Consider the following 24932-nt stretch of genomic DNA (forward strand, 5'->3'; position numbering starts at 1 on the left):
ACAGGACATCTTGATCAGCCTCAAGGTATCCACTCCAAACCAACTTGGTGCATATCAGGACGGTGGTAAAACCCCTAAACCTACATACTCTACTATGTCAGCGTCCCTAACCTCGTATCACCCCTCTTGATTTCATTTGAACATCTGTTAAAACATTTTTAGAGGCTATTATAGTAGCCTGCGTTATTTTGGCACATGGAAGCACAAAATACTGGAGATGGTTCTAACTAAATGCATTGAACACTGCTACTGTACAACAACAAAGACACACTTAAAGATAATAAAGATCTTCAAGAATGCCTGGTAACACTTTGTGCTTTTGTTTCCCCAGTAAGCTACACTCTTCCCTCAAGACAACATGATACAGTGCAATCTTTTCCCCCCTTATTTATTGCCTACTTAATCTCGGTTCAATTACAGTATAGTAATTTAAAGATACAATATTTGTTGAATAAAATGAATACAAATAAACACATTTATTATGAAAGTTCCCCAATCGCCCCAATAATATTCTTACTGACACAGAATTGTAACGTTTAGAGAAAATCTAACGGTTTAAATTCTGTGCTGCAGGGGTCCGTATGTATTTTTGCCACATTAAAAAATCTATTTTTTGTAGCACATAATACAATGTCACCTGGGACACTGGGACATTTTGTGGCAACTAAAATTGTATGCATTAAAAAGACAAAAAAGGGGAAGAAGAAAACACTGGCATTCATCTCAAATTGGATGATTCAATTATTGAATTGGATTATTCAACTGCGAACACTTAACTTAAACTACATTCTCAAAGCCACAATATTAAGAGTTTTAACCATAGAGTATAGACTGGGGATAACCATCCTGAGCCCCAAAATGAGGCAACAAGGGTACATTTCAGGTCTTGACCTCCTTGCATGCAACCATAGTATGTATGTAATCAAAACAAAATGTAGCAAAAATAAAGACAAAGCAATTATTTATATACTAAAATTACTTTATTACAGCTGATTTCTGTTCAATATCCCTCTGCCAACGCAATAGTAATTATAATACAAACAATAGTACATTTGATCTATAGTTTTATTCTGTTTTATGAATCTTTTTACACAATTTAAATCCACTTGTACTTTTTCAACTCTTATCTTCATAATCTTTCAGACATTCAATAACATGTTTCACCATCTATACATTTTAATACAGGTTACATGAGTTGTAGTGGTAATGCTGTGTCAAGAAGAATACTGACATCTTCAAAGATATGCAATCTCTCTTTTAATTTGCCTGTCACCACATCTTTTCAAGCCACATTATTTATATTGGCCACTTGACCAGAACTAACTGGCAGCTGGCACATGTTCTATACATTTCATGCCATCAGCCCTAATGATAGGTATAATGGAGAAAAGACAATGCAGTGGTGTCTGGGCTTGGCAACTCTGGTATGGCACAGTGTTTGACCAGAGAAGAATCGCCATTTCTGTATTGGTTTCTCACTCCCATAGGCTTTCAGTCAGTAGGACAAGAATTGACATCAATCGTAAAAGTAATAAAATAAAAAACAAAAAACAATAAAAATCCAGGTTGGTGAAGAGGTCTCATGAATGACTTGATAAAAACCAGACTAAAACAGAACATTGACAAACAAAAGTGTGCATAAAACTTAAGGTTGGCATTACAAGAAGTGAGGTTTGATTTGCCTGACATTGAAGTCATTGGCCTTGGCTTTATGACTTGTCTTAGGGTCTATCGCAAAATATTTAAATGCATCCCCTTTCCTTGACTGACTATTCATAATCAGAACACTTGTTGGATACAACCTGTTATGTTACATTAGCTGTAGCTATTCACTGTGTAACAAAAACGAAAGGAAAGTTTTAAAGAGTTTTCGGACAAAACCTGTTATGTAATGTAATGCATGCTTTCTGGAAAGGGCTCAATATAAATTATATAAGTGGAAAATAAAACTCCCACATCTTAAACCCTTAAACTTCGATCTTCCCAGCATTTTTGTGCCCTTAAATGTAATAGGAATTTGTTACTCAACAAGAGAAAACAACTGAATGTAATTATTCAGTGGCTGCCTGGGAACAAAAGACAAATTGGGAAGAGTTAAAAATAAGATGACAATTGCAGTGATGAATCAGAAGGGGGCCATTAACAAAGTGGGCAGCATTTGAAGAAAATTACTGCAAACGCAGACACAAAACAGTGTTTTGTGTACACAAACTAAAAATAAGATTATTAGACTATTGACAACTCAAAAGGATTCTAATTTTGAGATCCCAAGATTTTCAAATTTCAGATGGCAGTTAAATAAGGTTAGTTTAAGAACTTTCGTATTTTTCTGATTTAGTTCAAGTTTAGTTTAGTTTTTAATGCTTAATCTAAAAAAAAAAAAAAAAACTATCAGAACCTTTAGCTCCAGCTTAGTGATTCATAGGATGACATTTCCTATCCTAACCATCTATGGCTCCTTATTCTTTCAGTCCTAGTTAAGTTTAACATGTTTCAAATTATGTTTGAAAAGTGAAATCCCCCATATATTCAGGCTAAGTAGGTCAAGGTGGCCCCAATAATATTCTAACACCCACAAACGTAAAAGATATTTAATACAAATGTAATGGTTCATTGGTCTGTTAGGGGTTGACACAGCAATGGATATCAAAGAAAATCAGTATGCAAGTGCTTTTGCCACATGTATCCATAAAGGAGGGGGGGGGGGACTGCTCAGAGTTCTTATCAAGTGTCTGCTTAGTCCATGTTATATTTACATGCTACAAAGCCATAATTAAGAACATGTGCTTGATTCACTAACCATCATTCTTGGGTAGTGATGAGATGGTTTAATATGGACAACATAGCACCTTTTTGTTTTAGTGTTGCGTAATAGGGCCCTACCATGTTTAACCAGTGTCATAGTTTTCAGTTGTTATATTCTTCAAAGTATTACCAAGCCTGCTGTCATGGTCAAACTAGTATCTAGACAAAGATACATCAATTTCTTTGATAGAAATTACAGACATAATAAAGCATAAATATGCACGTCATAAAATGCCTGCAGCATCCTCTCATCCTGTGATCTATTACCTCACAATCATGCATAGAGGAAATGATATTTACAGCTGGTTCCTGGACACAGTATTAGCTTTTGAGAAAATGAAACAAATTCTCAAATCAAACAGATTCCTCCCTCGTTATTTAGGTATTGTATGGGTTATAGTGTATGTGGAAATCATTGGAAAGAATTACAACACACAAGTTAACTCGTCTGTTTTCTGACCCTTCTTCTCACTCTCCACTATATACACAGTACTAACACCACATTCATCCCCAGGGTGTTTTGCTAATAAAGCAAAAGTCTTATCCATTTAAACATTATACATATTTTGCTGTATAAAGTGCTTCAACAAGGCAGCAGTATTAAAAAGGCACTAATAAAATCAAAAGATTCAATCTAGGATCCTGTTAATAGAAATGAAGTTTCCTCTTTCCTCAGAATCATGTAGGATTTCTCTGACATTCTCTGTAAAAGCTGCTCCTAAAATCAGGAGTTTAAACAGTTTTCTAAACGGATATTTTACCCCTCCATAAAAGTAAAAAAAGAATCTTTCTACATCAATGATACGTCACATACCAGAGAAGAATATTCTGAGCATGCGTTATGAGCTTATTTTACTTTGGCAGTAGTGATTTAAATCAAAAGACGAATCACAGAAAAACAAGCTATGGAGAACCAGAAAACAAAATGTGATTGTTATGTGCGGAAAGACGAGGTGGAATTGCTGCTTATACGCCATGTTTCAGGAACGAATTCAGGTGCGACATCCCCATTTCCCACATACACCGTTTACATGGCCACACCTCAAATCTTTTACTCTAGAATGACTTTTAAAAAATGTACATTTTAGTGACCTAAAACACAATTTGCGTATGGATGAGAGGGCCAAACACTGAAGAAAATGTTTGTTTAGCAAAATATCTGTATATATGTTGACAAAGCTTAAATCTGCTGTGAGCAGGCACGGGGGCAGCCGACCAGCTGGCACCAATGACCACAATAACAGCAAAAGGGAGACCACAGCACCTGGAGCTGCTTGACTGGTTGCCCGACTGGGCATAAAACAAGGTAGAGGGAGAGAGAACTTCTGGGAGGAGTTACGTCCTGTCTCTGCAGACATCAGCAAAGAGTGAAGTCCAGCACACTGTGCATTCACCCAGCCAGGATCACCATGAACACTGATAGACTGACGAGGGGAGTTGGCTGATGAAAAACACTGGCGAGTCAGCGCAGTAATAGAGAGACTGAAACTTCGGAAAGACTACATCTGAAGAAGTACATGACAGATCTACCAACCATGATGATGTTTGATGCCATGAAGAAACAGATGGAGGTAACGAAAGCTTGGCTCCTGAAAATGGCAGAGCTGTACAGGGTGTTGGTGGAAAGTGGAATATACAGTACAACCAGGACATCTGTAACATACGGTTCCCCAAAAAGAAAATTCAGCAGGAGTTTGAAGACAGAGTTGGAGTTGGAGACAGAGCAAGAGACATCTGCAGCGGAGGATGTTGCAGACAGATAATGACATGCAGAATGCCAGCAACTTCACAATTGCTGGAGACTGACGGTGGAGCTTCAGGACTCTAAACTACATCTGAAGGGCCAACAGAGCGGCAACTACAAGCTGGAGAAGAAACGACAGCGCAAGAACCTCAATTGGAGGATTCAGTTCATATCTGTGGCAGCAGTGAAGGCTGTTCAGGGACACTGCAGCCCCTGCACTTTTACTTGCTGGGCTGCAAGGTCAAACAAACAAACATTTTCTTACAGACAGTTTGAGATCATTCTATGATAAAAGATCAGATATCAAAGTGTTCCCAATCCTGTTTTTTGGTTTTGAACAACCTAAAAGCCAAATCTGATACTCTGAGATAGGGATTACGTTTTGAAATCTTGGGGACTTCCAAATACAAGGCAGTTGCAAGAATGGTGCAAATAAACCTATACCTACTGCTTGGGAAACAACTTTCTAATTGTTGAACAACTAAAGCTGGGAGATTGTCCTCAGTCTCTAGTTGTGCAAAGTGTTTAGAAACTGACATGAGTCCATCAGTTCTCAGATAGCCATGTGGTTTCTCCAAACGTTCTGCTTTGTAGTGCAGCACTGAGCTAAATTCCTCCATGGAAAAGCAGATGGCCTGGCCCACATTGGCTCCTCATCGTTTGCCACCGTCTCCCTTGGTCATCAGATTAGGGAGGGGCTATGAGCAGGCACAAGTGGCTGCCCAGCTGACCCCAATCACTGCACTTGAAACTAATGGGGGACCAGAGCAGCTAAAAATGCTTGGATAGATTGCCCACCTGGGCATAAAACCAGGCACAGACAGACTGTGCATCATAAGAAGGTAACTACGGTAGTGGAAAGAACAAATGTCCTCTCTGCAACCAGCAGCAAAGTGGAGGTTAAGCCCTGCGAACTGAGCCTTCACTGAGACGGGATCACTATTGACTCGGTTACAAAATCATTTCCTGTTGGCCCAAAAAATAGCCCATTTTTGGTTGAAGCCTATCGTTAGTCTCTCACCTTTCCTTTCCCACAGAGATGTCCAAGCCTGGGTCTCTCAGACCTTGATCAGAGCTATACACTAAATATAGCAACTGATATGCACAGATTTTTAGTATAACAATGTGATTTGAGGAGAGACTTTTTGTTGCAACTAAAATGTGTATAAAACAGGACAGTCTAAAAACATTGGCATTCATTTCAAATTGCTGTTTGATTATAGAACATTCAACTGTGAACATTTGACTTTAACTAAATTCTATTATCAACGGTTAAAAAGGCACAATATTTTGAGTTTTAACACAGCCTGGAGAGGTCCATCCTGACCCCCAAAATAAGATTCCACAAGGGTGTGGCATTTCCGGTCTGGACCTCTCCAGGCTAGGTGGACAGAACAGTTTTGGCTCTGGACATCTATAGTCTTATTTTGACCAGGTAACCCAAGTGAAATATTTAATCTGGTAAAAAAGACTATTGGTATTATAATGACCATTACAGCAGGCTGGCATTAAAATAGCAAGTTAGAATTGCTGTTTTTTTCTATTTAAGGACAGACTGATGAATTTTGGTCAAGGGGCTTTCCTAAACATTAGATTGTGATTACTCAACACTACATTTGTAAGGACATAGTTACCATTTCAAAGGCTTTTAACAGTGTTTTATGTGCAACATGAGAGCAATGGCTGTGAATAGCATGTAATATACATTTCTAAAAATGTTTCTGAGTGGATAGAGCTGTAAATAAAAAGGGAGTATTAGCAGTTGACACTCAAATCTTTACATACAAAAAAAAAAGGTAAATGATCTGTATGTGTGCTGATAAATTGCTGTGAGGAGGGCCGTACATCTTCCAGCCCTTTTGACCTGAGCAACATTTACTTCATCACACATCCACATCTGTACATGGGAGAACCGGGGGAGGGTTAGCAAAAGGGAGATGGATTTGTAGAGAGCAGTCAATACCCTGTCCCTCACTGCTTTGTTAACTGGACTCTACCTAGCCCATGCTCAGACGCAGACTCCAGGATGACAGTGAATCTATGTGTAAGAAAGGTGCGACCCGTTGGATATTTGAGAGGTGACACTGGTACTCCTGCTCATGGCCTGCTCACTGCGCCCCCCTGAGGCTGTCCTCCCCAGTGCTTGGGGGCTGTTCTGCACACCTCCACTACTTCGGGAGACTAGCGAAGACCCTGATGAGGGATGACCCCACGGCTGGGGACCCCCACCTCCCTGCATGCCGTGGCCCCAGCCTTGCTGCATAGGTAGCCCTCCCTGACTGGAGTGATAGTGGTGTTGGTAATGGCTGCCTTGGTGGCTTGACCCAGCAGCCCCTGAACCGCCGCTGCCCCAGTGTGGCCCCTGCTGAGACCCCCCAGACTGGTGGTGCTGTGGAGACTGGCTCCAACTGCCTGGAGCCCCTGGAAAGCTATGGCTGAGGGATTCCGGGGAGAGGTTTGACAGCACCATGTTGCTGAAGCCCAGACGCATGCTTTCCGAGTCAAAAGCTTCGATCTCTCTGGCTTGACGCTCCAGCAGACTTCGGATTCGCTCCAAGCGCTCGTTCTGCAGGGACAGCATCTCCTCCTCAATCTAGAAACAGTAGAGCCACAGGATCAGGGTTACATTTACAGAAATGAATACTTTGCAGGGTTTCCTGTGCATTGGTTTTTATGTAACCAGAGTGTAAAATGTATCTGTGTAGGATTAATGTCATTGATTTGAAAGTTTGCCCAGTTGTCTGAGCAAGTAAACAGAGCACAAATACAGGTGAAGAACTTTATCATAAAATGACCTCCTAAATCCTTTGTAGACTTATCAGGGGACACAACAAGATCCCTCCTACTCTGCTCAGCCATTTCCAATAAATAATACAAAACAGTCACAAATAAAAACAAACAAGAGGGAAGGGAACCTTCTGTTCCAGTAGGGCCCTCCTGAGGGACACTCTCTGTTCCAGGTCCTTCCTCTCGCGGTCATGCTGGGCGTCGGTCTGCATCTTGATCTTGCTCTGGTAGGCGTTGAGCAGCTCCAGCTCCTGTTGCAGCTGCATGCGAAGCACCTGGCACTGAGCCTCCTGGGCCTCATCCAGACGCAGCTGAGGACAGAGAGCAGGGTCAGACTAGAGACAAGACATCATAATTCTCAAACGTATTCATGTCAAGGACCCCCAGAATGATACATAATAGCCCGCGGTAAAGATATGCCAGGGACCCCCCATAAGAGACGATTTTTTACGACGTGGCTGTACAGCAGTGATTCTCAACCTTTTTCATTTCAAGGACCCCTTGGTCACTGGCGTAACGTAGATTCTAATGTTGACCGGGGCAGAATCTGTAACGGTCCATTTGGTTCAATTTGTACACTCTCTGAGTTACAGAGCAATAGGGGTCCATTTAGCTCCTAACTATCAATCGTTTGGCTGGGGACCCCCTGGAACCCCCTCAAGGACCCCATTTTAAGAACCACTAGGCAAAAATATCAGCGCAAGTCAAACCGGAGTCTTTGTGTACAAACTAGGGCTTTCACGACTAGAGATTTTTACAGGTCGACTAATTTGACCCAGTGGTAGTCGACTAGTCGAAATTTACATTAAAAAAAATATCCTACTACTATATATTACTATTATCCTCCTGCCCTTATTTTTATGGCGTTTTAAGGGAAGCGCTTCTCGCACAGCAGCACAGCACCACAGCAGCGTCTCCAAGGATTGCATTCCATTGCCCAATAATAGGCTTTTATTGGGCATATTTTTGACCCCCTTTTGATAAAAAAAATTAAGTCAGGAGGATAATAATAATAGTAAGATGGGCCATTACTATGGCATAAAAAAAAACATTTTTTAGTTTTTTTTCAACTATTCGACTAGTACCAACAAGGTCGACTAGTGGTTATACTAAAGCCCTAGTACAAACTGTACACACATCTGAGATTCTACAGATTCTACAAGACTTACCGCTTGAGTGGAGAGCATCTCATTGATGGAGTGGTCATACTGCTCGGCTAGGATGGCCAGTTTGCGGTGCTGTTCTTGCTTCAGACGCTTCAGCACCGCCTTGTGGTCTGCCTTTGGTGTGCTCTCCAGTAGGTGGTTCCTCAGGGCCTTGTACTGCCGGGTCTGGATCTTACAGGTATCCTGGAACTGTTTCTTGATCTGTAGCTCTTTGGACTGTCACAGGGTGGGGAAATAGAGCAACAGAGAATACATTACGTACGTTTACATACTCATAGTATCTGGAATTCTGAGTCATATCCAGGTCTGATTTGAGATATGTTGGTTATACTGTATGCATTTTCCAAGATGCACTCAGTAATAAGAGATGTTATGCCTATATTTGTTCAACTGCGTGTGTGTGTAGTATATACTGTATATACACATATGCATCGATCACCATCTTCAGGTCCTGGCATTGACCCGAGTTATTGTGTGGGTGAAACATGCACCAGCAGTACACCGAGTATCCGAAGAAAAGTGTTGTGTGTTAGTATCTGCCATCAGAGTTCTAAAAGGCCAAGTCTCACCTTGAGGCTTTTGGGTTGCTGGCGAACCTCCATAACATGTTTGCGTCTGAGTTCTCTCTCTCTCCTCTTATTGTACTCTTGCTGGTTGGTGAGCTCCGTCTGGTGCTGCAAGCGGATTAGTTCAGCCCTCATCTTCTGGATGGTGTTGAGCTGGCGGAACTCCAGCTCCTGCATAGACTCATGATGCCGCAGAAGCATCGCATGCTCCAGATCCTTCTGTGTCTGACGCTTGTTCAGCTCCTGATCAGACCAAAAAGAATAGTGCACTAAATTAAATGCAGTCAAGTTGGAATTTGATTTCATTTCTTGGACAATGTGCAGAACTTGGTGCTTGTCAGTTAAAATCCGATGACCAAATAATTAGGGCTATGATAATCAATAGATAAGACCCGTTTCCTGCCTTGATTGATTGGACATTCATTGAGAATACCAAAATATTTAGATCTATATAGCCATAATCACTCAATACCCCAATTTACTTTGTTTCCGTAGGTATGTACAATATGCACTGTAGGTAATGTATGTCGGACACTGCCAAGAGAACTGACCTCGCGCACCAAATCTTGCTCAACATTGTGGCGAGCAATCAGGATCCTCCTCTTGAATCTGCGGCACTCCAGGTCTAGGTACTGTCTTTGTCTACGCAGCAGGTTTGCCTCCTCCTCTGCTTGGAAGTGCTGGAAGTTCTCCTTCTGCTTTCCCAACCAATCCTGTTTCTCCTTCTTAGGTGTCGATTGATTTTCATTCAGCTCCTAAGAGTCCACGCAAAGGCAGGTAATTAGTAGAATGTTTTATTTATTCTTATGCAGCTACTAACGTTTATTAATGTTGTAGATTTGAACAACCATACAGCAGCATATATTAACTGATGTAAAACATCACCCATTTCCAACCTACAGTACGTATCTTCATGTAATTGGTTCTCACTAATGCTCATTATAAGATAGCAGGGAGGGCATTGGACAGTTCAGCAACCTGCCTGCCTACCAGTGACCACTGGTAGGCAGGAAAATAATTACACTGAAATAATTGTTCAAAACAATATCGATCACCAATATTAGTTTGTGATTGCAAGCTAGCAAAAATAGCCAGCATCTTCCCAATCCGAGGCCGATTTCCACTGCACGGTTCACTATGGATGGATATATAAACAGCACCAAGAAATATGTTTGTATATCGAGTGTGCCCACACCACCACTCATTATTTTAGACCTGTTGAGAACAGCCGTCATCACGCATGACCATTACGCATGCACAGATGTGAATATTTATAGCTACTGTACTATTAATTGATCACATGCACATCAAGCCGAGTGAAGATTTAAAAAATATTCTGAAACTCACTTATCAGTAGTGATATTTTGTCATTGTACCTGTCCATGCAGTAGCCTAATTATTCCCATGAGCGACACGCACGCACACATTGCAAAGAGGGGAAAAAATAATCTTGGTTTCTCCATAAGAGTAGCATCTCCCACAGGCCTAATTTAACTCGAAAGGCACAAATGTTGTAGTATTCCGTAACAAGTTTATTACAGACTTGCATGTTAACAACTTAGCACCCAAACAGACTGGGGGTTGACAAGCCGTGCACAAGCCATGCACAGTGGGTGGTTAACGACTGTATTATTTTCTCAAGTACCTACAACAAGCTGCCTGCACAGCAGGAAACAGACGGTGGTAGTGAGAAATAGAAGCGAGTGGCGTTCATACTGACACTTAAATGGTTGTGAGTGAAAAGAAATTCTTCCCATAATCATCCTGTTATCAGGTTTGGTTCCCAATTTAGTCATTATGCCAATTCCAGGATGTTCTCCAGACACCTGTGGTCCCTGTCACTGCTAACCCCTACAGTTGGTCATGTAGGAGGGTTTGCATGAGCATGCGTCTCCTCCAATACATATTAAGTTGTCAGACTCTTCTTCTCAACAGACAGTGAGGTGTTTTGCCAGGATGATGTGTAAAGCATACTGAAAAACAGACTATGCAAGCTAGTTCTTCTCCCTGTTTAACAGGTACCCTAACAAACCAGTAGGAATAACTAGTGCAGTGACAGAGATCGCCCTCCTCTATCCTCGAACGTGGCCAATTATAATCGTTGGAGCACCAGGCCAAGCTGGATGCACCAGAGGATTGTAACCTCTACTCTCCACGGTGTTGGGCAGGAACATTTCCCCTGTGCCACCCAGATGCTCCAACAGTTCAATATTTTTTAAATCAAAACAGTGCTTTATGGATGAAGAGGGGTCCCATCAAATGGGCAAACTTCAAGCACACTCGAGCAAGGACTTAGTTAGAAATATATATATATATATATATATATGCCACAGACACAGTGCAGCTTTAACTTTGATTCCTGACCTCCTTGAGTTGTTCCTTGCGCAGTTTGTACTCTCGTTTCTGAGATTCTAAGAAGCTGTTTAGCTCTTTCTTCTGCTGGCTCTGGATGTGCTGTTGGAATTTCTTTTCATCATTGGTAAATGTCTTTGCCTGATGGAAAAAACAGACATAGCAAATCAGCAAGCTTCACTTGAAACCGTAAAGCAGTTGTCTGCATTCAGAAGTCTTAAAGTGAAATGGCAACAGATGAGAAGGTGAGGTAAAGCTAAGGCCCGTACGTCTTTCTCCATGGATGCCTGATGTTTCTTGATGAGTTTCTCCATCTCCTGGGCAAAGCTATTCCTCTGGTTCTCCAGCTCTTTGTCCAGACGGAGCTTGTGCTCGTCCATCTCAGCCTTAACCTTGTTTTCCAGAGCCATCAACTGTTTCTGGTGCTGCCTCCGCATGCGCTTGTAGCCTGACATCTGCTCCCGCAACTCTGAATCCTGCGCATGCTCCTTCATCTGGCGAGTAACCTGGCACACAAACATCACAAGTCAACACAAATTCTCATCACAGTGTTTGTCGTTGTGTTAACAAATGGACAAATAACAATACCTACACAGACACTACAAGCTGGACTTTAAATGGCCAACACTGATGCCAGCCATTTCATTTCAACATTATTACACATGTAGGGCTGGATACCAACTGGGAACTGCTTCGATACCATCGAGTACCGAAAAATGCCTCGTCATTCAGAATCAAATTTCAATACTACAGCCTAATTCATGTACGATGGCATCATGTGCCGAAAATAACTGATCTACAAGCAACACGTCACATCGCAAGGGGTTGTTTAATTGTAGATCACTTCTCTTCACAATGCATGTATAGAAAAAGCCATCGTTACCAAGACCAGCAAAATTACAAATTTGATGATCATTTGATTTAGATTTTTTTTTCCCACAAGAGGGAGCTCTAACGCAACTTAGGAATGATCCTAGGACACTGTAACAAGACCAGGAGACCTGGTTCTGCCAGACCCAGACTTCACATGACGTGTCAGCCTGTGTCTATGCCCATGTATGGACGAAAGGGGGACAGACTTTTATGGCTGGGAGCTAAGGACAAAGTGACCATGCCCATGTATGGAGAAAACAGGTACAAAGCCTCATGTAAGCCAGACCCCCTGGGTCCGGCAAAAAGGAATGGACGGATGTGACGTCATCCCCAAAAAACAGACGTCCATCCGGCCCAATGATAGGATCTTGACAAAAACACTTCTATCTCCATATCTTTTTTTTTTAGGTGAAACCCAGCCATTTTCGATGGGCGATCACTCTAAAATGGCGGATCACGGTAGAAATGTTATTGTTCCAGTGGATAGACGGACCCCTATCCCATCGCCCAGATCCCATACATCCGGGTCCTCGATGTGGCTTCTGCAGCAGTCTAAACATCGCAAAGACGCGGCAAAAAACGCTGGCACTCTGAGGATGATTTGGATGATAATACCTGGCACTCAATGTGTTAACACATGGGGTGCCAAAACCGTATTAAAACGGTTTTGCAAAAGGTGCAAATAGTTACGCGGAGTGCCAAAACCGAATACCCTTCGGTTTGAGTGTCTTTTTGTTTTTTTCCACACGGGAGGGGCTGGAGCAGCTCTGGGAGTACCCATTGTGATCCTGAGAAGGATAGGCCAAATAGATCACCGGAAACAAAAACATGGCTCCCCATCCGCTTCCTGTCTATTTCCTTCTTTAAAACGCCTATATCTCCGAATCCGTTTCCGGTGGGGAAAACCGGTCATGCGCGATGCGCGATCCCCCCCCCGTTGTAACTCGCGAGTGAAATGTTATCGTTCCAGGATGTAGCCAAGGTCATCGCGGTACATGAATGGATGCTTTTTTTTACGTGGATTTGCTCGTCGTGGAGTCTAGAGCTTTAACCCTTTAAGACCTGAAGCGATTCTTAAAAATGTTTTCTAAATCCTAACAGTTTTTTGAAAAAGAAAAATCCAAAGAAATCTAAAGTGACACAGATGCGTTCCAGGTCTTAAAATGGATTTCATAAAATTGTTATCGAAATAAAAAAGTATTGTTCAGTTACTGGTATCATCAAGGTATCTGTACCGATATCAAAAGGTTTTGAACGATACCCAGCAATAACAGAGATTTATATCCTAAACTTAATGAACATATAACCATCAGAAATGAAGTAGCTGTTTTCCAGGAGGAAAAGACCCCTATTCAAATGACATAATTGAATGCACATACTGTACTCTTACCACAGAGGCTGTGCGTATAGTAGCAAAGTGTTCACGGTTGCGTTTAGGCCGTGGCGTGTGTGCAGGGGGAGACTGTGGCTCAGTTGGACGTGTGTGAGGTTCAGCATCGTCATGGTACGTCTCTTCCTCCTGAGAGATATAACACATTGCAAATCCAATGTAACAGGAATCAGATTAATTACTGACTTAAGGGCCATTCACACCAACAATAACTATAAATGTATTGTTTTAAAAATCGTTCTACAAAGTAACTCATGTCCACAACACAACTATATTGACAGTGGCGAAAGATATCGCTGGACTCACTTTCGCACCGAAACATTACATTACATCTGAATTTACAGGGCATCGCGTTCAACATGTTTACAGAACGTTATCGTTCATCAAAGTGGATGCCCATAACATTATCGTTATAGTTATTATAGTTATCCTTTTCGGTGTGTATGGCCATTAATACTGGCCAATTCTGCATTTCAGTAATTCAATATGTTCTTTTTTGGGCGGTGAAACCGCCCCTATAAGTGAGGTTTGGAAATTTGTACAATTATCTTGGGCAGTGAAACCGCCCCTATAAGTGAGGTATGGAAATTTGTACAATTATCCTGCGCTGTGATTGGCCAATCACAATCTATTCAGGACTGTGATTGGCCAGTGTCACATGACACATGTGCATAGCCCTATATAAGAAACCATAACTTTAAAAAAACCATCAATTTGTTTTTTTAAAGTTATGGTTTCGTCCATCATAAAGAGTGTTTCAATAAATGTATTTATCTTTTGTACATGATTGGTTGACTCCATTCAGTATTGTGATTAGCTAGCAAGACACCGCCCACTTCACACAGGGTGTGATTTTTTTTATATAACAAAGAAAATGTTAAAATGATTCTATATTTTGAAATGGATCAGATATGGAACCTTGATTGCAGCCACATGACTTACCGGTTTGAGGTTTATGACAGAGCTGTTGGACATGACCGTGTGGTCTCCCTCCATATCCAGTTCACTCTTGTCGTCACCAGCGTCTGTCAGACTGTTGACAGAGCTGCTCTGGGAGCTGGCACTGATGGACATGCTGGGAATGGACTGGTTGCTACCCACGCTGTTGACTGTGCCAGTCCTGCCCACACTGTGCTCAGGATCCTGAGGACAACAGACACCGGCATAGAAGGTTAAAGACATTATGAAATGAAAAGTATTTTTTCACACTCCTAGAGCATATCCTTGATCACAATTGAGATACAGTATAATTAACAATAGATGTCAAATCAATTTTTGTGTATTTTTATGTCAAAAGTCACTAAAAGTCCAATCCCAATCACTCCCCGCCAAACAAAAACGTAATGCATGATTACATCAGCAAGCCCGTACTGTAACTATGAATAATCATGAATCATGATTTCTTACACCTGTGTGATTCCCATAGCTCAATGTTTCTCCAAGCAGCTGTTTCTCACTATGGTGACCCAGGGCTGCTGCTCTGTTATGAATCTAATTGACTTGAATCATGACGGCCGGACAGGGCATTACAAGCGTTCTCGTTTTAAACTTAAACAGTATGTATCTGACAACATTTGAGGTGAGGAATCAGCAATGCAGTAACAAACTCTCTGCCTCCCAGTGCAAAGTGCAGACACAAGGCACTGCCATTACATTTACATTGATTCCTAAGCCTGAGGTTACGGTCGGTCGGCTAAGAATGTGAATTGCTGAGACAAGCTGCTCAAGTACAGTACTAGATACAGTATTAGGATAGCACTTTTTTTCTAAAAACAGTATTGACAAGAAGGAATGAAAAAATTAAAGAGAGAAAGAGATGGGAAGGAAAGAGAGAGTAGCGATAAAAACAGTCAGGCTACAGACCTCCTCCTCATCTTGGGCCTCGGCTGTGGGGCCATTGTGGGCATCATGAAACAGGAGCTTCTTCATTTTGCGATACTGTAAGTTGTCCAAATCACGCACCGCCTCCTTAGTCCTTAAGATCAGGTCCATCAAAACTGATTCTGGTCGCTCCCGTTGTACAAACGCATGCTAAGACAGGGAGGTACAAGAGATGCATCACAACATATGTAGCGCAAAATCCTAGTGTAATAAAGTCTGTGGAAACAGGACTTTGCATCTAAACACTGTTTGGCATCAAAAGGCACATGCTTGCTGTCAGCCACTCTTAACCATATGAAACCTAGCATCCATATTCTGGAGTGAACATTAGGCTAAAATAGCAGATCTACAAATGCTCAACAATGAAGTACAGTATATTGGGAATAACTGGTTATTCTTACCTTTAACAGCTCTTCAGAGTTGGGTCGGTCTTGAGGAAGTTTCTGCAGGCAAGAATCTACAAAATTTCGGAAATAATCCGTCCTAGAGTGTGGTAGAATGTGTGAAATTAGAAATGACAAAATGCTTCATAATGTGTTATGATTATTGTTATAAAGCATTATGAGTATGTATGAATGCTTGTAACTATACTTGTAAAGTGTTAAAAGCTGATTATAATTCATTATAAGTATGTTTATAATGCATTATAGACATGGGATGCATAGCAAGAGTGGTCTAAAACATACACAGAAATAATAACAGTGCAATATGCAAGACCTTTCAGGATAAGCTCCCCTGCTTACCATTCACTTGACTGCAGTGATGGGCTCTCATTCTGCGCTATATGGTATAAGGCACTCATTGCATTCATGTTGAACAGTGGAGGCTTCCTTTCCGCTGTGAAAACAAATTACAAGTCACATAAAAAGGGGTGACATCTACTAGCAATGTGGAAAATTCAGAGATTACATGGATTGGGAATAGCATTAACACATATCAGCAATTTAGCGAATACAGGTAAGGTACATGATATTGCGCAACAAGGTGACCGAACAGAAGCAGAGAATCAACGGGAGTGCCGGATCTGAGACAAAACAAATGGAACAGTTATCTCACCTAATTCTACGCATGTTATTCCCATAGACCAGATGTCCACCTTTCCGTCATACTGTCCCTCATCCATAGCCAAGATTACTTCTGGGGCCATCCTAAAAATATATATAAAAATATGTTGAACACAATAAGGCAAATAAAACAGGAAACCAAAATAGATATTGTTAAAGGCATACTAGGTAACGTTTTCAACAAAACTAAAGTTAAATTGTATATCTTTTGTGAGTGGCAAAAGTTTCACAACACCCACTCCATGAATTTCACCCCCGGAAGCCTTTTATTTATATATTTTATATTGAACGTGGACTGGGGGGACTTTCCCGGGGAAATGACGTCATCTGGCCGGAAAACGGAGGTGGAAATGCACTGGTTTCCTGTTTGGCCAGGAACTACCGCAACGGTTTCCTGTTTGGCCAGGAACTATCGCGCTAATAACAAAAATGAACCTCACGCTGATTTTAAGAGAATGTAGGATTAGAAGATCGAAAAAGAACAGAAAAAGAAAGCACAGCTCATGGTAACTAATGCTCCACTGGCTAAGAGAAACGATCCGTAGATAGTATAAAACAATTAAAAGATCGCTTTTTGAAACGCTTCCGGCTTCCGGTGAAAACGAATGGAATTCTGGGTAATCGAGGACTTCGGAAATTGTATGCAGTGACGGTAGTGACCAGCAGAGGTTGCTAAAAATCGTTAGTTGTGAATTTGCATTGTACAACTTTAAAGATGCTACAACAGGGAAGGTTACAATAGAAATAAAACATACCAATATGGCGTCCCCACAAAAGAGTTAGCTGGAGAGGCAATGGAAGCAGAACCAAAATCTGCGAGTTTCACCTGACCTGGCTCTGTCAGCAAGATGTTTCCTGCTTTGATATCTCTGTCAGACCAACACAAGACAGAAGATTTACAGAAGATCTCTTTTCAGTGGTCACATTCCTTGAGTGCATAAGTGAATGGTGCCCAACATACTCCCAAACACTAACACACTGACCGGTGAATCATGTTGTGCGAGTGAAGATAGGCTAACCCCTGAAGAGCACCATGGGTAATTGCAGCAATTTCGACTTCTTGCAGAGGTTTCTTGTGAACTGCAGGGGACACATTCATCAAGAGAGCAATGCAAAGGAAGAGCATGAAAGGAAACTTCAATAAGAATTGACTACTTGCTTTGCATTATTCAAAATTATGTCACCCGACCTCACTCCTGCAAAATCTCCAACTCACCTTCCAACAGATCTGAGGCAGATCCCAGACAATACTCCATTACCAACTAAAAGCGAAGGACAGTGAAGGTTTGGTTTATTGTGTCACTCAATGGAAAATATGCAATAACCGTACAACATCATCTTAATTACCAATTAGAACCTTACCCAGGCTGTGTGCTCTCGCAGATAACATCCTTTGTACTCTATACTGTTTGGGTGTTGTATTCTCTGCAAGAATTTCACCTCCTTGATTATGTCTTGCCATTTCTGTGGTAGTAAAATTAAGAGTAATTAAAATGCATCCTTGTGTAAGAAACATCCAACAAAAACATCTGCAACTATGATATTTTATCCCAATTTCTGCATGTGGAGTTTTAGTATCAAACTAAGAAAATACAGAAATATACTTTCAATATATCAATAATATACTTTCAAAGTAAAGTCTCATTGTTGCGTGTATTAGACTAGGCAGCACAAAGAAAGCTGGTGCAAATTGTTGCACGTCTTTACACAAAATGTCTAGGAATTTACAGAATAAAGGAGGTAACCCTAGGGTCAACTCTCATCACTGACAAATGCTTTCAGGATCAATTCTATTCCATAATTAAATAGTGTCATTTTGAGTGCATGTGTATATCATCAATGTGAGCCTGTTTCTATTACTTGACTGGATAATTGTGTTATGAAAAGAGAGGAGCTCTGTTTATTTTGGAAATCCAAGTTCATTTAGTTAATAATATAACCATTTTCCTAACCTTGACGACAGTCACTGACCACCTTTCTGAATGGAAAATTACACTACATTATTAACCCATTTAGACCTGTTGCACCTACTGTATATATTGTTATATGTCAGGATTTAGCAGGCGCTTTTAGAATTGGCCTCAGGTCTAAATGGGTTAATGCCATAACCTAATTTTAGTTGATTGTCATGCCCCAGTCATTCATTTTATTGTGCCCCAGAAAACTTTGAACAAAGTGATCTGCCATTAGTCAGTGAGTGTCACTAAAATCAAGCTATAGTATTGCAAACAGATTACTTACAAGGTTAAGTGCTTTAAATTTAGAATATCATCTTTGCCACACACTACACACACCTCAATTAAACACATACCATGCACACTGACAAAGTACCTTCAAGTACCACAAAGTGTGCTATGATTAATATACATACATACTTTGCTACTTCTCTTTACCTTCTACTTACTATTGCTGCAATTCTAAATTATACTTTGTTATTGCTGCTACAATGTGAGGAACCAAAACCAATACATTTTACACTTGTGTTGTGTATAAGATGTAACAATACAAATCTTGAATCTTGATTCCACATCAAAAACATTAAAATGGTTCATATAGATAATCGTTTACCTCAGTGGTTTGCTTTCCACTATAAGACATCTTTTTGATGGCCACCACTTCATTTGTACGCACATCCCGTGCCTGAAAGACCAAAAAAAAAAGAAGTACTGTTAGTGTTATTTCTCATGCATTGATGCCGCATGCCACATCCTCATTAACTGTACACTTTTAATAACATCTACGTTTTGGGTGAAAAACATAAGCAAACAACAGAAACATTACAAGTAATAAATTAAGTCATACACACCATGTTGACTCCTCTACAATTTATTCTGTCCTTGATATAAAATTAGGCAATTCTATAACACTTACTGCTCTTGGATAAAATGTCAATTTTGGTGAGGTAGTTTAAAAAAGTTTTAAGAGTTAAATGAAGTTAAGTTCAATGTGAAACGCAGCAGGGGTGAAGGGTTGCCCTGTTAGTGTGTGAACACACTAACAGACAAGGCCAACCCAGAACAGAAATGCCCCAAATTAGCCCAATCGGCTAAAATGATGGCCAAAAGCACCCGGGCCAAAGTTTTATGTCTAAAACTACTCACAAAATAGACAGCCCCAAAGCTGCCATGTCCGATCTCACGTAGATCTGAGTAGAGCTTTTCAGGGTCATCTTTGAAGAAAAGATCAGCAACATCGGGGTCCTTCAGGCTCCCCGCCCGAGTGGCGTTGGGCATAATGAGGGGGGGCAATGCCGCTGTCGCCAGGAACTATCTAGCGACGTGACAGCCCCCACCAATGGCTCATCTGCAGGACAGTGGCCTCATACGTGTTTCAACCTGAAAGGACAAAAAACAAGATTTGTTTTAGAGGGGAGGTAGAACCACAGCAATACAAAGAGCAAGAAGTAACCTAAAAAAGGTTAATAGGTCAACATCCATCACCGTTCCATATCCATATCCCTTTCAACACTGACAGTGGAAACAGCTTTAGGTAGTACATGAGAGCCATACTGTATGTTCCCTGTTCTTACAATGTTGATTTCTTTTTTATTTATTTAGAGTAGCCAATTATTTTTCAACACATTTCCGTGTTGTCACTGCTGTCGTATCTTACTGACTCAACTGCCAGTGAGGAGCCCCCACCAGGAGGACATAGAGCCATCGTGCCACTCCTCCCGCCCAACATTGCCCGCCCCAACCCGTAGGAGTATGTGCAATGACCAATATCACCCTCCCCACACCGCTTCCGTCCCCCGAACCGGATGCACCACAGTGGATTCGAACCCACAACCTCCGTGGTGGTGGGCAGGGACTTTACCACTGCGTCACCCGTGCGTGCGTACGTGCGTGTGTGTGTGTACTATACAAGCTTTGATAAAAGGTTCTGTGTCAGATCAAGGATGAATAATTCAAACTGTATCACAGCATTTTTAATAGCAGCAGCAGGAAAATGCTGGGCAAGACTTCAAGAAGATGGTGGTGATGTTGGGTGGAACTGTGCAGAGTGACCAGTTGGAGATCATGGTCCGTTTTGACTTTAGCTGGAGGTAGAAAGAGATCAGTCTCCCGATTTCCATAGTCACAGCAACTACAGGAAGAAAAGCAGTTGGCCATGTCCCGACAATCTCCCCTCCCTCACACCGCCAGTCACAGGTATGTACAGACAGATGAAATAAGGAAACAAACTAAGGATAGTCTCCAGCGCAAACAAAGACACCAACATTACAACATAGTGAACATACTAGCTGACGGGTGAGATGACATCAGCTAACCTAACAGAACAAGGCATGTTGGCGTCACACTCAAATTACTCATATCTAACACAATGTTATGGCATGACTCTCCAGTGTACAAAATTACCAAATACAAATAATACCCTCCACTTTTACAATCAAAATGAAACTTATTTGCAGCATCTGTAGTATTACATAATATCAAGTCTTATTATTGTTGGGATAGAGATCACTGAAGTTACTGAGCCCTTGCAACTCAGATGATCAGCTGCAAACAGATGCAGAGCTGACGCCAGAGTCACAAGACTTCTTTTCTCCTGGCCTGGAGGAGCAGCCCTCAGTCCCAGCAGATATCTTTTGTCCCTCGGCAGCAACACTGGACAACTCACTTGACCGCACAGATGCAGCCACAGCCCTGAAATAAAGCCTCATTAACATGTGGGACTGTGCCTCTTTATTGTCAATGTTCTTTGCTACATTGTTGGTAATGAATGAGCTTTGTTGTCATATCTCATGATGGCATTTTCAACTGCAAGCACGTGAGCAGCAAAGTGAATGATGGCAGCTGATACCTTCATGAAACACCATTGCGTGCCAACGAGTGCACATACACACAAGAATGCAGCCAGGCAGGACAACAAAGCTAGAGGGGTGAGATTCCCAGTGTATGCTCTCACTGCACCACATTTTTCAGCATTTCCTGTCTGTACAGCTACGGGGAGGAAGGAATGGGGCCTGATGAGCAATTAGTCTACTGATTATCTGTCTTCTTCGACCTAATAGCCATGGCACTTACTAAATATGCACCTAGACTTGCATGTCTAGCCTACAATAAATAAAAACTTGTAGTCTTATCAAAATTTTGGGACTGCAAACTGACAAAACAAATAATGGATTACAATGCAATTAACAACAAACCACAATTTAAGCATCCAGCAGCCAGACACCACTATTTCTGGTGATTCAGCAATAATGTTTATGTAGTATAAAACCACAGACTATGTGAGCTTAGTGGATGGCTTTCTTTCTGAAAGATCAATGGTTACCAAATAGAATAGAATCACCAACAGGGAGCCTATAAACCCTAAGTTAAGACTTTTGAGCCCAGATTAACATGCTAAACTAAATTGTCAGCTAGGCCAAATAAAGAAGGGAGCTTTTCTTTTTAGTTTTGAATTTGTTTATGGGTGATGATGCACACTTGCATGTGTCAATCTTGAAAATACCTCGACTAGCACTTTGTTACCAAGGACTGTCTCAACCTAAAATCTGTGCCCAATGCCATCATTGCTTAAGTATGGACAATCAGACTATTGTAAAATAATGAAACTTAAAACACTTACATGCTGCACCTAGTCCAGTGGTTCTCAATCTCAACCAGTGGTCCGGGACCACCAGTGATTTTAACTCTTGAGTGGGTAAAATGTACACTCTCAAGAGTTAAATCATTGTTAAATTTCTGCATTACTTAATTAAAGAATTGTTTTTTGGATCAACGCTTGCCTGTTGTCTCTCCTATGGTACCAACATCAATACAGCATGGAATTGTGGACACAATCGTATCCAACTATAACAAAATATTCTACGTCTTGGATCCGAGAGTCTAAATCTCATCAAACGGTGGTCCGTGGCTCAAATGCCAAATAAATAATGGACCTTGATATGAAAAAAGGGTTGAAAACCACTGACCTAGTCATCTAACTACCACCTGTGGCACTAGGCATCACCTGGTTGAAGCTGCTATCACGGCTCTCCTCTCAGAGACAATGCAGGTTACCTACCAGTTCTAAACAGCTGCAGCAGCTGTTTCGCAACAACAAAGTCAAACTTAACCAAGTAGAACTCCAGCACGCACGGCCAAGCGCACGCATTAACTAACAAACACACACACACACACACACACACACACACACACACATCAACAGCTTCGAGCTGGCCATGTATCGTAGCAAAACTTAACGCTAGCCAAATGACAGTTGAACGTGTCAAGTTTTTAAGTGTTATTATGTGCGGGTCTAACAACATAGTGACACCATGTTGACTGAATATGTTGTACGGCATCCAAATGAACAAAGAGCTCTGTTAACTAATGTTAACTTAACCTGTTAACTAATGCTAACAGGTAAATGTTTACGACTAGGTAGCTATAGCTAACACCAGCTAGCATAGCCAGTTAGCTGAAACTCACCCTCCGCTGACAGGCCAGGGTTTCAGCGGAGCGACACAATGTCGTGTAATTCAACCAGTTTGGGAGGAGAAAAGTGCTCGTCTTTTGCATCAGCCGAAGGACTACTTTGTTATTACTGAAATATCATTATTCCCAAAGCTGTCAATCGATTATATTGTACGGAATTGCAAAACATGACTTGTTAAAATCCCCACCCTAGAGCTAACGGGGGTGCCAGAGTCCTCCAATCCCACTCCCAGGCAGCTCCAAAGATGGCCGCCGAATGTTGGTTCCACTACAACACAGTTACCAAGGATGCGTCCATGATGTCACAACTATGGTGGCGGAAGAAGTACTCACTACTCAGATATTTTACTTAAGTAAAACTACCAATACCGCAAAACACTCTGTTACAAGTAAAAGGCCTGTGTACAAAATGTTACTTGAGTTAAAGTACAAAGGTATTGGCATCAAAATATACTTTAAGTACCACATTTTAAAGTACTAAAATGTTTGAAAAGATAAAAGAGTAAAAAAAGTACAATATTTGCCTGCTCTGAGATGTAGTGGAGTAGAAGTAAAAGTATTGAAAATTGGAAATACTCAAGTAGAATAAAAGTACCTCAAAATTGTACTTATATAAGTACAGAATGAGTAAATGTACTTAGTTACTTTCAACCACTACTGACTTTAATATTGTCAATTTGTCATGATTTCTATTGTATTTTACCTGTTTTTTATTTATTTATTTTAACTAGTGAAAATAGCAATCTACAACCTAACGTGAGCATGATCGTCGTACAACTAAGTATAGGGATTAATTGGTTTATGGTGATTTATATATCATCATCACACTAACTTTTACCGTGTCAACATTTTTTTATTGTTATATTATAATAAAATACGTCATTTTTGTCAACTACAGGCTACACACTCCCGATTGATTGTTACGTCACTGACGTATCCTTGGTGTCTTTATTCTAGGCGTTCCACCGCCGTTCTTCGTGAAAATACATTGGGGAGAATGTGAGGGAAGTTCAAACACCTCCAAAACACCCATAAACAAACTTCAATAGTAGTCTACCCAGGATGTAGTTGAATGAATAGGTGGGCCTATTCTTGAAAGTAAACCACTAATGTGTTTTTGTGTTAAATGTCTCACTATAACTGTCAGAGTCACTGGTTTTATCAGCAAGTGCATATGACATAGTTCCAAAAAAGACAGTTTGGATCTATCCAAATAAGAAACCGTGGATCGACAGCGGAGTACGTGTAACAACTACATCTACATGAACTGGTCTCAGATCCAGCAATGTGGAAACGCGCAACGCAACGCACGCCGCCTATAAACAGCACCATCAGGACAGGAAGGCGAAAAAGGCCTACACTGCAAAGATGGAAGACCAATTCAGCAGTGGTGACATCAGGGGCACGTGGCAGGCGGTACACACCTTGACCGACGGCAAACGAAAAAACAGAACTGAAGTGAAACCGCCTGCCTCCCTCCCCAACCAACTGAACACCTACTACGGCCGGTTTGAGCAGCCAAGCGGCAAGCGGGGCCATCAGCAGCAGCAGCAGCAGAGGAGACCCCTCTAACCATCTTGGAGGACGATGTGCGCACAGCCTTCACACAGGTCAATATCCAGAACCCCTGCGGGACCTGATGGGATTCAAGGCCGGTTCCTTAAAGCATCTGCAGACCAGCGGGTGTTTTCTTCTTCAACCTCTCCTTCTCCCAGGCTGTGGTCCCTGCAGGGTTCAAAATGTCAACCATTGTGCCCATTCCCAAAAAGGCCAAAGTGACATGACTGAATGACTGGAGGCCTGTCGCTCTCACCCCGATAGTCAGAAAATTCTTTGAGAAGCTGGTGAGGGAATACCGCAAAAACAGATCCACCGATGA

The 24932-nt window shown here is 41.4% G+C and overlaps 1 protein-coding gene across 4 annotated transcripts; it reads right to left on the reverse strand.

The window, feature by feature from the left end:
- Positions 1 to 1240: 1240 nt before the first annotated feature.
- Positions 1241 to 23291, reverse strand: taok1a (TAO kinase 1a). 4 transcript variants are annotated; one of them, XM_080429616.1, is made up of 20 exons: positions 23242 to 23291; positions 19730 to 19963; positions 19197 to 19268; positions 17991 to 18092; positions 17845 to 17890; positions 17612 to 17708; positions 17384 to 17497; positions 16621 to 16712; positions 16308 to 16401; positions 15966 to 16047; positions 15547 to 15714; positions 14626 to 14826; positions 13684 to 13812; positions 11690 to 11926; positions 11433 to 11561; positions 9620 to 9823; positions 9072 to 9311; positions 8506 to 8718; positions 7465 to 7647; positions 1241 to 7142 (listed from the first exon to the last, which is right to left on the reverse strand). In XM_080429616.1, the coding sequence occupies exons 2-20, from the start codon at positions 19859 to 19861 to the stop codon at positions 6588 to 6590; spliced, it is 3090 nt and encodes a 1029-aa protein (XP_080285742.1). In that variant the 5' UTR covers positions 19862 to 19963; positions 23242 to 23291; the 3' UTR covers positions 1241 to 6587. The 4 variants fall into 4 exon arrangements, with proteins under 4 accessions (XP_080285742.1, XP_080285741.1, XP_080285744.1 ...); XM_080429615.1 differs by having other exon boundaries at positions 23048 to 23281; XM_080429618.1 differs by lacking the exon at positions 23242 to 23291 and adding an exon at positions 22587 to 22607.
- Positions 23292 to 24932: the final 1641 nt, after the last annotated feature.

This window comes from Gymnoscopelus braueri (assembly GCF_963280865.1).
Source record: "Gymnoscopelus braueri genome assembly, chromosome: 5".
NCBI lineage: Eukaryota > Metazoa > Chordata > Actinopteri > Myctophiformes > Myctophidae > Gymnoscopelus > Gymnoscopelus braueri.

Coding starts and splice junctions, on each gene's coding strand:
- taok1a (XM_080429616.1), bottom strand. CDS start 19,861: ATGCCCAACGCCACTCGGGCGGGGAGCCTGAAGGACCCCGATGTTGCT. Junction 17,498..17,611: donor TCGCACAACATGATTCACCG/GTCAGTGTGTTA, acceptor TTGGTCTGACAG/AGATATCAAAGCAGGAAACA. Junction 15,715..15,965: donor ACTCTGAAGAGCTGTTAAAG/GTAAGAATAACC, acceptor TCCCTGTCTTAG/CATGCGTTTGTACAACGGGA.